Genomic DNA, 14,625 nt, shown 5'->3' with positions numbered 1-14,625 from the left:
GTCCACTAACTGATACGGGGAGAAGGCTGCTATACTGAGTGGAAGTATTCGCTGCTTTCATAGTCGTGCTGTTTATTTTATCCTGAGAGACCAACACAGCTCCTGAATATTCATGACTGTGCCTCCAAACGTCAGGACGCAGCGGCGGCTCTTCCTCCCTGACAGAGAGCGGGGAGGCTGGAATGAGAGAGACAGCATGCCAGAGTCCGGCTGCATCTCTCCCACCGCATCTGAGGGCAAATCTGCTCTCAAGTCATCCTGCTCTGCACCGCCTACAAGGGGAACGACGATGGACTGACGGGAGATAAACACACACAGAGCGAGAGACACGGACGGAGACAGGAAAAAGCAGAGAGACAGGGAGAGAAAGTGAGGAGAGGGAGGGAGGGAGGGAGAGAAACGCCGCCTTGTTTTTTTTCTCGAAGCATGCACATATTTTTTTTTTTGGACATAAGCTTCATATTTGCAGAGCGGTACGGATCGAGTGACCACAACGCCTTTGAGAAGGGAGATGTCACAGCAAAGCGGCGCCAGCGGGAGGATGCTTCGTTACCAGCGGTTATTGCAGAGCATCTCCTGTAAGATGGACGAGACATATTGGGGATAAGGAACTGGCGACTTATCACGTTGCGGTGGAGAGATGTTTTGCAACCGCCCTAGGCTGACCAAGAGGATGAATGCCTTCCCTGGCGTCATTTCTCCTTTGTAATATGTAGTTCCAGCCAGCGGCAGTGTGTAGCTGTTTCTCGGGTAGTGAAGCCGCCAGCAAACCCCCCCATCCACCACCGCCTTCCACCACCTTGAACCTCCATGTGACGGGTGCGATGCCCAGCTAAGAAGTGAGCGCAGCCTCCTGAGCTGTCCGTGGTGCTGAACGGATCCGTCAGCTCCCGCTCCATCAGGGGCTTTTATTTTTTTTTTCTTTACGAGTTGACCTTCTCTCCCCCACCGAGCAGAAAAGCACTCTCCTGGAATACACAGTAAGGTGGCAAAAGCAGGCCACCGCACACGGACAGCTGCTGGGCTTGACTGAGTCAGCCAGACAATACTCTTCTTTCATGGCTGTGGCACGCAAAATCAAAACTTTGCTGACCGTCAACATTTTGGTGTTTGTGGGGATTATCTTGTTCTCGGTCTACTGCAGGATCCAGGACAGATCCGAGGAGCTCATCCAGATAGGGCGTATTTCTGACCAGAGGCTGCGAGCCAGGAATGGCAAAGTTTCCAACTTGGTGGACAGGCAGTCTATTCTCCAGAGGCTGGAGAGGCTGGAGGATGTGGTCTACAACCAACTCAACGGTAGGACATGTATGGATAGTCTTAATAATCTAAAAGATGGGCAAAATCTGTGACTGGTAAAGAGGTCATCCTATTGATGAAGGAAATAATGACAACATTAAACAAAACACCTTCTGAATTGTGCCTACAGGCTCTAAAAATGACAGCCTACTTACAATGCAGAGCATTTCTTTTGGTCTAACTGGCAAAACAGTCTTCCGAAATCTAAAAGATATGCAGGCAGCATGCACTGAGGTGAGTTTTCCCCTAAATCTGAAGCATGACTCATGCATATTTTGCAGCCTGACAGCCTGTAGCCTCATTTATTTGGTAAAACTGTGAAAAATCAGCTTGATTTTGCACATGAAACAAGGTTAAAGTCTGCTGCCTCTAAAGCACTAACCCTGCCTGTTGAGGAGTTAATGAAGCAGGCCGGTGTATTCCAGTGCAATACTTGGTATAGGTGCTTATACTTTGTGTGTTGATAGACTTTACTGGGCTGTTACTTTAACAGCCTATCAGACCATGCCACCACCAACCCATAATTGACTTCTTGTAAACTTCACATAAACTTATGCTTTAAGTATTGATGTCTGTGGATCCCATTCAGAGGAAGTCTGTCTCTCAGCAGCAGCAGCTCATTTCACTGTAGGTACCGCCGGTGAAACATATCAGATTTAACAAGCTGTCTGAGTTTTGAAGGAGAGTCTAATGTAATGGCTTTATAACAGAATGACAGACGTGTATTTCATTACACGGCCATTAGTCCGTGGGGTGGATTTGGTCTCCTCAGCAGAGTAGCAATCTTTAAAATCAGGTTAGGTTACATTTAACGCTCGTGGTCTGCTCTCCTGTGGGAATTCAAAAACAATCACAACTGATGTTAAAGACACAAGAGACACAGGCATTTATTTGGCATTATTCACACAGATCTGGATACAGTACATAAATTATTCCAAGTGTATAACTCATTATAATGAATATGGAGATATTAATTAGTGTTTATTAATTTGAATGAGGCAAACAAACTTTTTATATCCCTGAAACTCATTTTATAATCACATACTCCCATGCATTAAATTATATTAATTAAAAAAAGTGTACTTTTAATTGAATCACAGTTAGGACTGCAACATTAATATTTTCTTTATTAATTGATTGTTTTGGCCTTTAAGTGGCAAAATGAGCATGAAAGTGAAAATCTCACTTTCCCACAGGGAGAGAAAAAGTTAATAGAATAAGTACATTTCTGTTGATCAATAAATTGATTAATTGTCAGCTTGAATGACAATGCATGTAAATGATTTTACACCACCTAGTTTTTTCTTTTACTACTCTATACTATTTCCTGCTAAAAGCCAAATAAAAGATGATAAACAATTCATCAAAAAGAGGATAATAATCTATGGCTGACAGAAAAAAAAATGTTGGATTGGTTCCCATTGACTCCTGCGCAGGTCATTGTTGTAATAAAATAAACACATTCATTGAATTTTGTATATTTTATGTACAGAATATTGAGGCTAAATGGGATCACAGCTACAAATGTTGCCACACACACAGAAATGCTATCCTACCCTAAACAGATCATCATGTACCTGCAAGGTGTATAAACACGCACACACACACACACACACACACACACACACACACACACACACACACACACACACACACTCCTCACCCACAGGCATTTCAGCAAACCAGCCTATTCACAGTAATGAGGGACGTGTTTTGAAGCAGTGGTGGTTCATCTGCTGAAGCTAAAACGTCTTGTTCACGTAATGAAAAATCAGCATGCTGAAATGTTACTGCTTACCAAAGTGTTACTGATTGATTTCTAATCTATCAGTAAAGTCTATTTCTATTTACTAGATTACTGTTCTCTCCTGGGAAATTGTGACTTTATCATTTGTGTAAATTACAGGCTGCTACAGCTCAGGCTGTGATGGATGGGGAACGTGCAGGGGGAGGCAGGTTCTGTTTGTGTTGTTGTATTCTATGCTGGTCACCAGTAGAGGTCACAGATATCTTTAATGCCCATTTAAGTTCAATGTAGCCCCCCGACAGCTATTTAAAAACCTAAATATAAGAACATACAGAGAAGAAGCAGAATATATATGGAGGAAGTACGCATTTCCCAGCTGTTCTAATTGACTGCAATGTTAGAAAGATCCACTGGTTGACATTCCATGTGAGTGTTTTCTCAGCAGTCAGTAGTTAAGGACATTTCACAGCTTCATGGCCCCATAACAGTGTGACCGTGGACTGTTTCTGCATGATCTTGGTATTATGCCTGAGCCTCGGCAGCATAGGGTCACTCTGTCACTTTGAGTTATGCTTGGCATCTGGCATCCAGCCAGCAGGCAATGCCTCTCAAAAAGTACAATGCATCCTCTCAGTCACTATATAAATTTAGCTCTATATAGAGACAATGAAACAAAGCCCCACAGAATCAGTGCTATGAGACAGAACCACAGTGTGTATGCGGAATTCATTATGGAAAGTAAAAGAGACACTTTTTAAACATTTATTTGTGGCGGATGGGAAATCATATATGAATAATATCTATTTGTCAACAGGATTTTGAATGTAATTCGTAATTGAGCTTTGGCTGAAGGGCATCCACCTCAATAAGAGTTGCATTTTGTGTCATCAGCACATCATATCAGCTTCATAAATGATTAGTGAGTCTTGCAGCACAGTCAAGTCCAGGTAGCATGGGACACAATTTGCAGGTCTTTCACAAGTGGAGAGAGTAACAGTCGGTTATGGGCTGAGGAGAGGAACAAGCAGTGAACTAAGTGCAAAGCTGGCACAGTTGTCAGCCTTCCAGTGAACATAGAGTACAAGAGAATAAAAGCAGCTTGAACCTACAATAGATGTGAGGGTAAAATGAATGAATAAATCTGATACATTCAGTAATGATTCGATTCAGTGTCAGGCTTTCACATTGAATTCCAGATTGAGCTTCACATAGCAAATTGCTGAATTCATCAATTCAACAAAGTTGTTCATTGTGTGCCTGACAAATTCCAATTACAAACAAACTCTACAGGTACATCTTTCTTTCTACGCAATCCAAGTCTGAGAAAAAAAAGGGAATCAATTGCAGTTTCGTAATTTTTCTCTGACAGTGCCAAAGTGCACAAAGGACTGCACACAGGCTGGAAACATTCGCTGGCTGTCACAATCCCTCCATGATTTGTCTTGAGCTCTTTAATGGCATACTTAATCATATCCTCATATCCCAGGTCACTGCCCCTTTTTCTAAGTCGTGCACAGACCACAAATTGTATTCCATGGCCATTGGGAATAACTATGGTGAGAGGAGGACTCAGTGCGCCAATAACTATTACCATGTCCAGCAGCGATATGAAGTAATTGCCCATTCCCTCTGTTGTTTATTGCCTACCAATGGCATGCCGTGGGAGCTGCAGCAAGGTCCAATTAGATTTGAAGGACATAAACAAGTCGCAGAATTCTCTTTTATGGTTGTCTGATGGATGGTCACCAGACTCCCAACAAGAAAACAACGGTTAAGCTTTATCAGCAGCCCATTCTGCGCAGAAATGAGAAACATGAGGGTTATCAGTGCTGGGCTGTGGATGCCACCATCTTTGGGTAATCAGATGACGGGGTTTTAAGCTTGTTAACAAGCTTATGGAGCAGCATTTTGACCTTAAGTACTGCATTAGAACCAGCAAATACCTCCTCACCGGTACATAGATGCTGAAGCCTTGTGAGCGTGACTAAAAGGACCAAATGTGCATAAAATGAGCCAGCATTGTTTAGAAAAAAATAGAAATACATGTTTTTTTTTTACTTTAGAGGGAATTTTGAGCTAAGCTGTAAATATCCAATATAAAGTGTTGATGCTCAATTATAAAAAAACATGATTCAATAATGAATTCACTGTTTTCTACGTCCTACTGTTACTATGTAACTTTAAGCTTTTTCAATAATGCACAGCACATGATGCAGTTTACAATGGCAGATTTACTATTTATTTCAAACAGAGGTAGACTGAAGCAGGCTTCTCAATTAGCATGAACTCCATGAGTCGGTTGAAAAGGCCTTCTTAGGTCCAGCTGACTTGTCTTCATAATTGCAAATTATGCATTTGACCACGTAGATGATATTCATCTTAAAGACTGAAGCTAAAGCTACATGAAACAGGCAAAAACTGATCCATGTAGAACTCGGGGCATCCCCTAATCGGATGATCACAGGTTTGATCCTGGGCTACTGTCTGCATGTGAGTGTGTGAATGTGAATGATTTGTTAGTTACCAAAAACTGATGAGCAGCACTGCTGTACCCACGTATGGTTTCTAAGCTACAATTGGTTTAGCAAAGGGTAAAAACATCAGCTTAAAAACTTAAAAATCAACATTCTGATGATTTTAAGGTTAAATCCAAACACAAATAGACTCAGATGAAACTACCCAACTTCCCTTTCATCCCCTGTCTTTCTTTTCACTGCAGAATTAGGAAAAAACAAACAAACAAAATGGATATTGTCAGCAAGTGAATGTGCTACTATTGTGTTTATTCCTCTGACCAATGCTGGATGTGTTATTGTTTGAGCTGTGTTCTCCCTCAGCTCACAGCCCTGCTGAGGCTCTTGTCATCAGCCATGCATGTCACTCGCGGCCTTCTCCCAGTGCGTAGGTGCTGATGGGATGGCAGCCTCACAGGCCCAGCTGCAACACCAGATATGCTTCTTATCTATAATGCCCAATAATGGCAAAGAAACCAGCGCTGTTTATATGCTAAGCCTGCTGGGGCGAAGACTTGATGAGAAATGAGAAATGTCACACTCTCTCTCTTCCAAACTGACACACACTTGATGCTCTGACTGTATCTTAATGATAATTACGAATGATAGAGATCACGGTGTGCATATATGTTGCTGTGTAGTGTGTAATGGTGGCGGCTGCAGGGACACCGCATAACAAAATGCGGTAATAAATGAAATATATTCCAAAATTGATATGGAGATGAGGCTCCGGTCAACAAAACAGTTTCAGAAACAGATAAAAATCAATTCTGACCAGCCTTGAGGAATCATGATAATGAATTCAGCTCCTAACCTGACAATCAGCAGTCAGCCACAGACAATAATGGCTATCTCAGATGGAGCGAGCATTCCTGTTATTTACACTGTTGGCCCAGAGTGATGCAGTGATTACATTACTACCATTTTATGATGACATTCGATGAAGGAGGAACATAGGGCCCAGTCTTTTTTTTAAATCTTTTTTTTTTTACAAAAAACATTATTTTGAAATGTTTACAACCAAAAAAAAAGCAAGGTTAATCCAGAGCTGAGGCGCCGCGCTGTCTGTCACCGGCCTTTTTATTCTTTGTAAACAATCAGAAGGATTTTAAAATTGATACTAAGGTGGGGCCGGTGTTTAACTCAGTTGGTAGAGCAGCCATCCCATGTGCAAAGGCTCAGTTGCTGCAGAAGCCCAGGGTTTGAATCCGACCTGTAGCTCCTTCCCGCATGTCATTCCCCGTCTCTCTCTCCCCACATTCCTGTCACCCTTCAACTGTCTTTATCAAAAATACTATGAGCTCTTTTGAATATGATGGTGCCTGACCATGAAGAGCTTTGTATGTAAGGAACATATAAGAAACTTATTGGAGCAGCCTGATAACGAAGAGTTACAATAGTCCAGCCTAGAAGTAACAAATGCATTTTTCTGCATCCGCTTGAGACACAATGCGTCTGATTTTGGCGATGTGGAAGAATGCAGTCCTCAGAATTTGGTTTATGTGGACGTTAAAGGACAAATCCTGGTCAAAAACAACTCCAATATTCTTTACGGAGCTGGAGGCCAGGGTTGTCCAGTCTAAAGTAACTAAGTCTCTAGAAAGGGGTTTTTGGGTCCAATTACAAGAACTTTAGTTTTTTCTGAATTTAACATCAAAAAATTGTAGGTCATCTATTTTTTTCTGTCCTTAAGGCATGCTTAGAGTTTAGTTGTTTAGTTTAACTGGTTGGTTTCATCAGGCTTGATCGATAAATATAATTGGGTGTCATCGGCATAGCAATGAAAATTAATGGAGTGATTTCTAATAATGTTCCCTAGAGGAAGCATATATAAACTAAAGTTGTCCTAGCACAGAACCTTGTGGAACTCTGTGACAAACTTTGGTATGCAAAAGGACAACAATCCATTGTTTAGATGTAATTTAGGGGACTAGCGCTACCAACATCTAAATCAGAGTAGTTATCCTCCCAACATGCCTGCTGCTGTTATGAGTGGTAGTGCTAGAATTCATGCAGCTCTTCTCTCAGCTCTCAATATTTCATGGATTTGTTTTGGCCTTTGAAGGCTTTAAACCTCTCTAGAAGAAGTTATTTTCCTCCTCTTAAAGAGATCACTGAATCCCCCCACCCTTCCCTCACCTCACCATCAATATTTAGATCTCAGCATCACTTTGGACACAGATGAATCCACTCTTGCTCTTAAATCATTTATTAAAAATTGGGTCATCTTTGAATTTGAGAGTCTATCTTATAAAGGCCAAATCAGGCACATGCTGAAGGTTGATGTATAATTTATAGCTGAAATGGGTTTAATGTATCATGTCAGATGGATTTGGACAAATATATTTGTGAGAAACGTGCACAGGGACAGATGTAAACTCGGACACAGTGAGATTCAAATTGGCGCCTGAAGTTTCAGTGATCCACATCCAGCTGACACTAAGCTGGAGAAGCAGATGTTGGGCTATAACTGTCTCGAAGGGAGATGATGAAAGTGCTAATGTGGCGTTTGGAGTGTGACTCTCACATTGGTAATTGTGAATGGAAGTATACTTCCCAGGTGTAGTCAAATACTACAGGTATGACCTTTGTTTCCATTTATGAATCAACATTCACTGTAGTTATCTTGGTCACAGCAGTACTATAATGAGCAGTGCGGGGGCCTTTAGTCATTGTCATCTTTATTTGACCAGAACATAACATCCCACTTGCTGGCTGCTTTTATATAAAGTGCCTCACAGGATCATGCGTACATACATTTTTAACTTGTGCAGTGGGAATAGCTCATAATCCTCACAGCGTCCGTACGATGCTCTGCCCCCAGATTTACACAGTCCAATTCTTCCTTTTAAGTAACGCATTAAAAGCTTCTATTTTTGTTTATGAACAATCCTTTTTTTTTTTTTTTTTTGAGTTTTGCTGTTGATTTATTTATTCATATTCAATTTTCTTTGTTTTCTTCCAAAATTTCACAAGGAGAAAAGACAAAATGAACCAAAAAAAACACAAAACATGATTCAGAACCAGACAGCAGAATTTAACAACTTCAAATTACCAGTATCAAAGCAGCTACAGTACATAAAAACAGAACACTGCACAAAATTTACAAAACTGTGCAGTTAGACCTTCAGTTTGCTGTTTTTACTTCATATTTTGTCTGCACAGTCTTTAAAATTAGGTTGAAATGCCACAGACAGACAACAGTGGATAAGATTTTCAGGCTTCTCATCCTATAATGGACTTTCCTTCAGTCAGACTGATGATGTGGAAGGCAGAGGGAAACAAAATAATGCAGCGACCAGAAAACAAAGCTGGCAGGCATTGTCCTGCTTCCAAGACTCACGCAGAGACAGAAAGGCCCTCTAGACTCAAGTCTCCGGCTCTGGAGGGTATCTGTGTTATTGTGTGACATGGGCCACTATGCCAGATGGCTCATCCGTGACATGAACCCCACCCATGCTTGTCAAAATGCCACCACACTGGCTGGTGCAGAGCATGCTAAATCCCTCTCTCGGGAGAACCCAGTTTGCAACCATTCAGGTCCAATTACAAATCTTCAGTAGCACCCGAGGATTTGAGGCCATCCAAATATGGTGATTACTCTGCAGTTCCTGGAGGGGTGAAGCTGAGAGCTGAGCTCTTCATTGGTATGCACTGTTTACTTACTTTCTGTGTGTCCATCTGTTGATATGGAGAACAGACGCAGCTCGATTTTTTTCGGCCACACTGGAAGCTTGGCATGCATAACAATTATCTGACATTATCCTGCAGTTTCATGGAATTTTAAATAGTCAAACACTAGTCAAGCCAGCGGAAACAGATATGAATAAAGCTGACAACATGCTTTTGTTGAAGTAAACTCTTTAAACTCTAGGGACTCTGCGGATATATATATTTATATGTATTTGCTGGAAGGTGGGTCTATCATTTTTCCCTGCCCCAGATTTATATTTTGTACATAGTTTTTTATTGCAAAATCTACTGCAACTGAATAGTTATGTCAAAAACATGCTGTTTGTGTGCACCGTGGGTCATAATGTTTAAAATTTTGAGTTGACATTAGGGAGGAGGGTCTAGCATTTTCAAATGAAGGAACCAAATAGATTCCGTACAGTCCCTTAGAGGTCTGGATCACAGAACAGCCAAGATGTCATTTTGACACTACATGCCATTTTTCTCCTTCCTTTTTAAAAATGTCACTGTCACAGTATGATAAGTGATGGAGCGATGGAGCAGAGGTGTATTTTAAGACAGATGTATTCCATCCAGTGCTTGTTTTAGTTGTGTTAGACCAAAAAAGCGCAACATGATGTAGCTGACGAAGGTCTCGCTCAGTTCACCACTAAGAACTGAAATGGAGCTTTGAGGTAAACACTGAGGCAATATGCAAGAAGTGACAACAAAGGCTGTATTTTATGTGGAGAATAAATGTCGCCTAATGGTGATATTCTGAATTTGTTGGTGTGGTAATGTGCAAAACAGGAATCAGCTGGAAAACACTGTCAAGGCAGCTAGTCAAATCATTGGTGAATAGCAGCCTTCTCTGTCTGACAAAAGCCAAATCCATCATATAAAATTCAAACATCCTCTCCTCGTGGAATTTGACATCCTACCCTTGGGTGAGAGATACAGGTTTCCAAAAATTAGGTGCAACAGATTCAAGTTTTTATTCAATCCATGACATCTTGACAGGATATATGACATTAGTCAGCCAGCCAAACACAACACCAAAAAGAAAATGGTAGGGCTAGAAAATAGCAACACTTAATTGTTGCTGCTCATGACAGTACCACACTTTTTTAAGTTCCACTGTTAGTTGAAAACTTTACACTGAACATTAGCTTCATGCTGGGGAGGCAAAATATCATCTTGAAAGCTGACATTGTTTGAATAATAATTCATAATTAATAATATAATTAAAACAGAAGATTTTGCAGATGACAGGGACTGAGAGGTGAGGTGGGGTTTAACACCAAAACGAACCTCCAACAATATGCAGTAGTTCAGGCACGTAGAAGTATGGATGTTGCAGCACCCTTGCAGGCCTTCAGTTACTCTCCCAAACACATTTTCATGCTCAATGAGAGCACAGTCACAGTTCCGTGCTACGTAGTGTGCGAGCGTAGACTGTATGAAATTTTTGGCACTTCTGTGTTGGCTACACGTCGCAACCAGAGGTTACCGTGTGTTTGACACAGGAGATAATGCTGTTGAGGATTTAGTGGCCACCAAAACTCCATCGGGCACAGCTGTAAAGCATTTCGTCTGCACTCCACTGACGGAGCTGATCGCACCCATTCTAAACAATGGCTGTGATTTCACCAGAAGTGCTGTGTCAAGCAATATAGACAGACTGAGCAGCCCAGAAGACAAACACAGATATGGCATTGAGCTTCCCATCAGTTTTCAAAGGAAAACACCCTGTGCACAATTGTAAAAACAGACAAAAGGGAAACTATGTAGCCTATTTACCCATGATACACTTAGAAATGTATAAACCAAGGTAGAAACTAATTGAAAACACAACTCCACCCAAAGTCACAGTGCCGATGCCTGGTGGTATTTAGGGGCTATAATAAGAACAAGATGAACATGAACAAATGCCATTTCATCTATTTCAGAAATTACTTTTTTTTTCAATAGTAGTAGTTTTTTTCATGGTAATGTAATATGTAATGTGATAAAAAATGTAATTCGGTCTGCATCTTACAGCTGTGCACTAAAAATTCTCTCTAGTCTCTATTGTTTTGTTGGCCCTTGTAACATTGTGTCTCAACTTCTGCTCTGCTCCCCTCTGTGACGTCTGTGTCTGTGTGGGTGTTTTGCAGCCTTTCCATTGACAGACAGTGTAATGATGCCCTATGGATGAGTCCCGCTGGGTCTCAGAGCTGCCATACACCAATCTCCTCATACTACTAGAGAATGTCAATCAACTTCCTCCTCTGCATGGCCTCCTTTCTCACCTGTGTGTGTATGTGTGTGTGCGTTTCTCAACACTTGGCCATGTACATCTGTATGATTGTCTTTCTGTTGTGTCATTTTCTTGGCAGGTTTGGCGAAGCCCATGGGGCTAGTTGAGGGACCCGGAGGCCTTGGCCAAGGGGGAGCTGCTGCCACTCTGGGAGAGGACAGTCGTGACGCTGAGGGGAAATACGAGGAGTACGGTTACAATGCTCAGCTCAGTGACCGCATCTCCCTGGACAGGAGCATCCCTGACTACAGGCCTAAAAAGTACATCCACCTCCTGTTTTTTTTTCTCATTCTATCACGTACATTCTCTTTCCATTGACAGCTCTACACCTGTTTTTCCCTCTGGCGGGGTTGTATAATGTTAGAGAGACTTGTAACCGGAAGCTTTCCCGGTTTAATCCCTGCTGAATTTGATGGGTATTTTTGTGAAGGCACACGATGTGTGAGTTTTTGCCAGGAAGCTGGCATTTTCATCAAGCACATGTTGTTTTTTTCCTCTTCTTTTTTTTTTTTTTTTTTTTTTGCATTTATTGGTATTTTGGGTGACTCTCCAGGACATTTACTGTGCCAGAATAGTTGCAGTAGGAGGTGAGTCATGATGATAAGCTGTGCAGTTTACGTGTGGTGTAGATGATTACTAGAATTTTAAAGAACTCGATGGTGCATGGTGCACTCTTGATATTTTTGCTAATCAGTGACGTATGCCTTCATGAGGAGTAAATCAGGTGTTTATTCCTAAGCAAAAACCAGCAAACCAAAATCAGCAGTGTGAACAGTTAGTGATCAACAGAGCAGTGACACTATGCACTTAGTGAGGTGACTTTCATTCACATCAATTATTGTCATTTTTATGTAGTGGATCAGAATTGTATGGTTTTGATATTTATGCTAATTTTATTTATCATCATCAGTATTTATTTTATTCAGTGATATTTCAGTTTGACTTTGGCATTGATTCACTGCTCTCGCCATGTAACACCTCCAAGTGTTTATGGATGTATATGTATTTATTTATACAGGGAGACAGCGTGCTAATTGCAAATAGTGGGTATGAACTACATACATAACATAGCAACATGCACAATTCTTGAAACCGCCTGTGAATTTGCCTGTGCACTTATTTTGTCTGCAAAGTAAGAACATCTCTTCATTAGTGAATGATGCACACTGAGTGTGTTGTGTCCTCTACAGATGTCAGGGACAGGTTAATGGATGGATCTTGTAAGACCGATGCAACATGGTACCTGAATTAGTTTTCTACTTGATTTAATCTAAAGTGTTCTTTATTCAGAACTTGCTCTGCCAGACAGTGGGCTCAGTACCTGCTGTGTGCTAATGAGATGTATGGAACATCGTATAGATCAACTGCCTCTCATTTGTTTTTGCATTAAACAGAAAAATAACACCCATGTAAATTTAATGGCTTCCAGTGGAGGACATTCCTGTACACCTGGTGGTTTATGATATTAATTTTGCAGCTTGTCAGCTTTCCAGTGGCACATGGCATGTTGTAAACTTGCACCATCCCAAAATGACATGAGTCGCAGCACAGTCCATTTAAGTATGAACACATTTTGGTCGTCATTAAAGTTGTTAGCATCAGCATTTTCACTGGCTGACGATAGTAAAAAAATTGTTAGTGACCTCCTCGGTGATCAGTCGAACAGCCGCTCTGCTCTGGAGTCCCTGGTGAAATGTATATATGCCAAGTTGTCAACTTTTCCTCTGCTTCTCAGACTTTGTTGCTCTCCTGTGTCTCCACATTAGAGAGATTCTTGAGGAACCGTTGTGACTTGTATGTTGTGGGTCACATTACAGATGAGGATAGCTAATCTGCTATCATGCTTACTGCTGGCTGACCACTATATGCTGCTCAAAAGTTGAAGTTCTGATTTTAAAATTATAAGGATACAGGTCTTCTATGTTGTGCAAATTAACAATGACATAACACCGCTTCCTGTTTCATACTTTTCATGTTTTTTTGTTTGTCTTATTGTCTACAGTAACTCCACCCTTTCTGTCAGCACAGTACAATTGTTTTGGCCAAAGGGCATCTTGGGGCTTCGGCTATGAGGAGTCATACAAAAGAAAATTACTTTAGATACGGCTAATCCCAACATGAAAGGATAATGATGACAAGATGATGGTGATAGTTGAAGAGCTATGTTATAATGTTGCAATAAAAGGAGTCTTGAATTACTTTTTTTTTTTATGAAAGAGACCCAGTGGACACCCAGGAAGCAACATTAATGATCCTTTTAAAATAAATTTTAAATTTAGAAAGCAGCTGCGAGTTGCTGCAGGAGATGTATTGGGGTGGGTGGGGGTAATCAGGGCTGCCAGTGGCGTTTATATCACACAGTGTCAAAGAACAATGGTGACAGGCAGAAACACTGAGAGGAAATCTGACGGCCAAGAGAGGTTTCTGTGGGCTTTAGTGGGTATAACAATTCATTTCATCCACGCTGCTTTGTTCGGAGCTCTTTTTCCTGACTAGAAAAATGAGACGAGTCAAACGGGGGGGGAGGAGGGGGGAGTAAAAAGGAGCTTGCTAATTAATAAAGTCTGCTGAGAGTGTCTCTGGAATGAAAAGGTTTTACGAAATTCTTTTCAACTAGCTCAATAAAAAATGGGATGAAAGGCAAAGGGGAAGTGGGTGTTGGGCGTTTGCTGAAGTGGTTGTTTCCAGTTTTAAATGGTGCTGGCTGTGTTTGCTAGATTCACAGGTTGTGACTAGATTCTGCAGGCTCTTAGTGTTATAAAGTAAGATTCCTCCTTCTTCATCTGTACCTCTTTGTCCAGGCAATAATCCATCATGTGTCAATTTTTTGGGCCCATAGTCATTGTGTGCAAACAAACTATGTCATGTCAAACAAGATGGAGCTTCAGTCCATGACAGCTATTCAATAGGTACACTGTATGATACATTTGTATTAACATTTGATGTGAAGCTCAGTGGAAATCAATACAGTGCAAAGTGCAAAGTTTTCTTTGCTTTTTCTGTTCATGTCACCAGAGCAGAACTCTGAAGAACAAGAGAAACATCAAAACACTGCAAGTGAAAGAAAATGGATGTGTGTTCAGCCAGCAATGCTG

The 14,625-nt window shown here is 41.2% G+C and overlaps 1 protein-coding gene across 1 annotated transcript in view; it reads left to right on the top strand.

Moving 5' to 3' along the window:
• The first annotated feature begins 399 nt into the window (after nt 1-399).
• Nucleotides 400-14,625, top strand: part of galnt9 (polypeptide N-acetylgalactosaminyltransferase 9) — a 79,513-nt gene continuing 65,287 nt past the window's right edge. Inside the window, exons 1-2 of the mRNA XM_010733241.3 lie at nt 400-1,299; nt 11,610-11,790. Coding sequence (XP_010731543.1) covers nt 1,059-1,299; nt 11,610-11,790 — 422 coding nt within the window. The 5' untranslated portion in view covers nt 400-1,058. The remainder of the gene's footprint in view (nt 1,300-11,609; nt 11,791-14,625) is intronic.

This window comes from Larimichthys crocea, chromosome III (assembly GCF_000972845.2).
Source record: "Larimichthys crocea isolate SSNF chromosome III, L_crocea_2.0, whole genome shotgun sequence".
Lineage (NCBI taxonomy): Eukaryota > Metazoa > Chordata > Actinopteri > Sciaenidae > Larimichthys > Larimichthys crocea.
The sequence above is the reverse complement of the archived record's forward strand: the minus strand, read 5'-3'. Positions and strand labels throughout refer to the sequence as shown.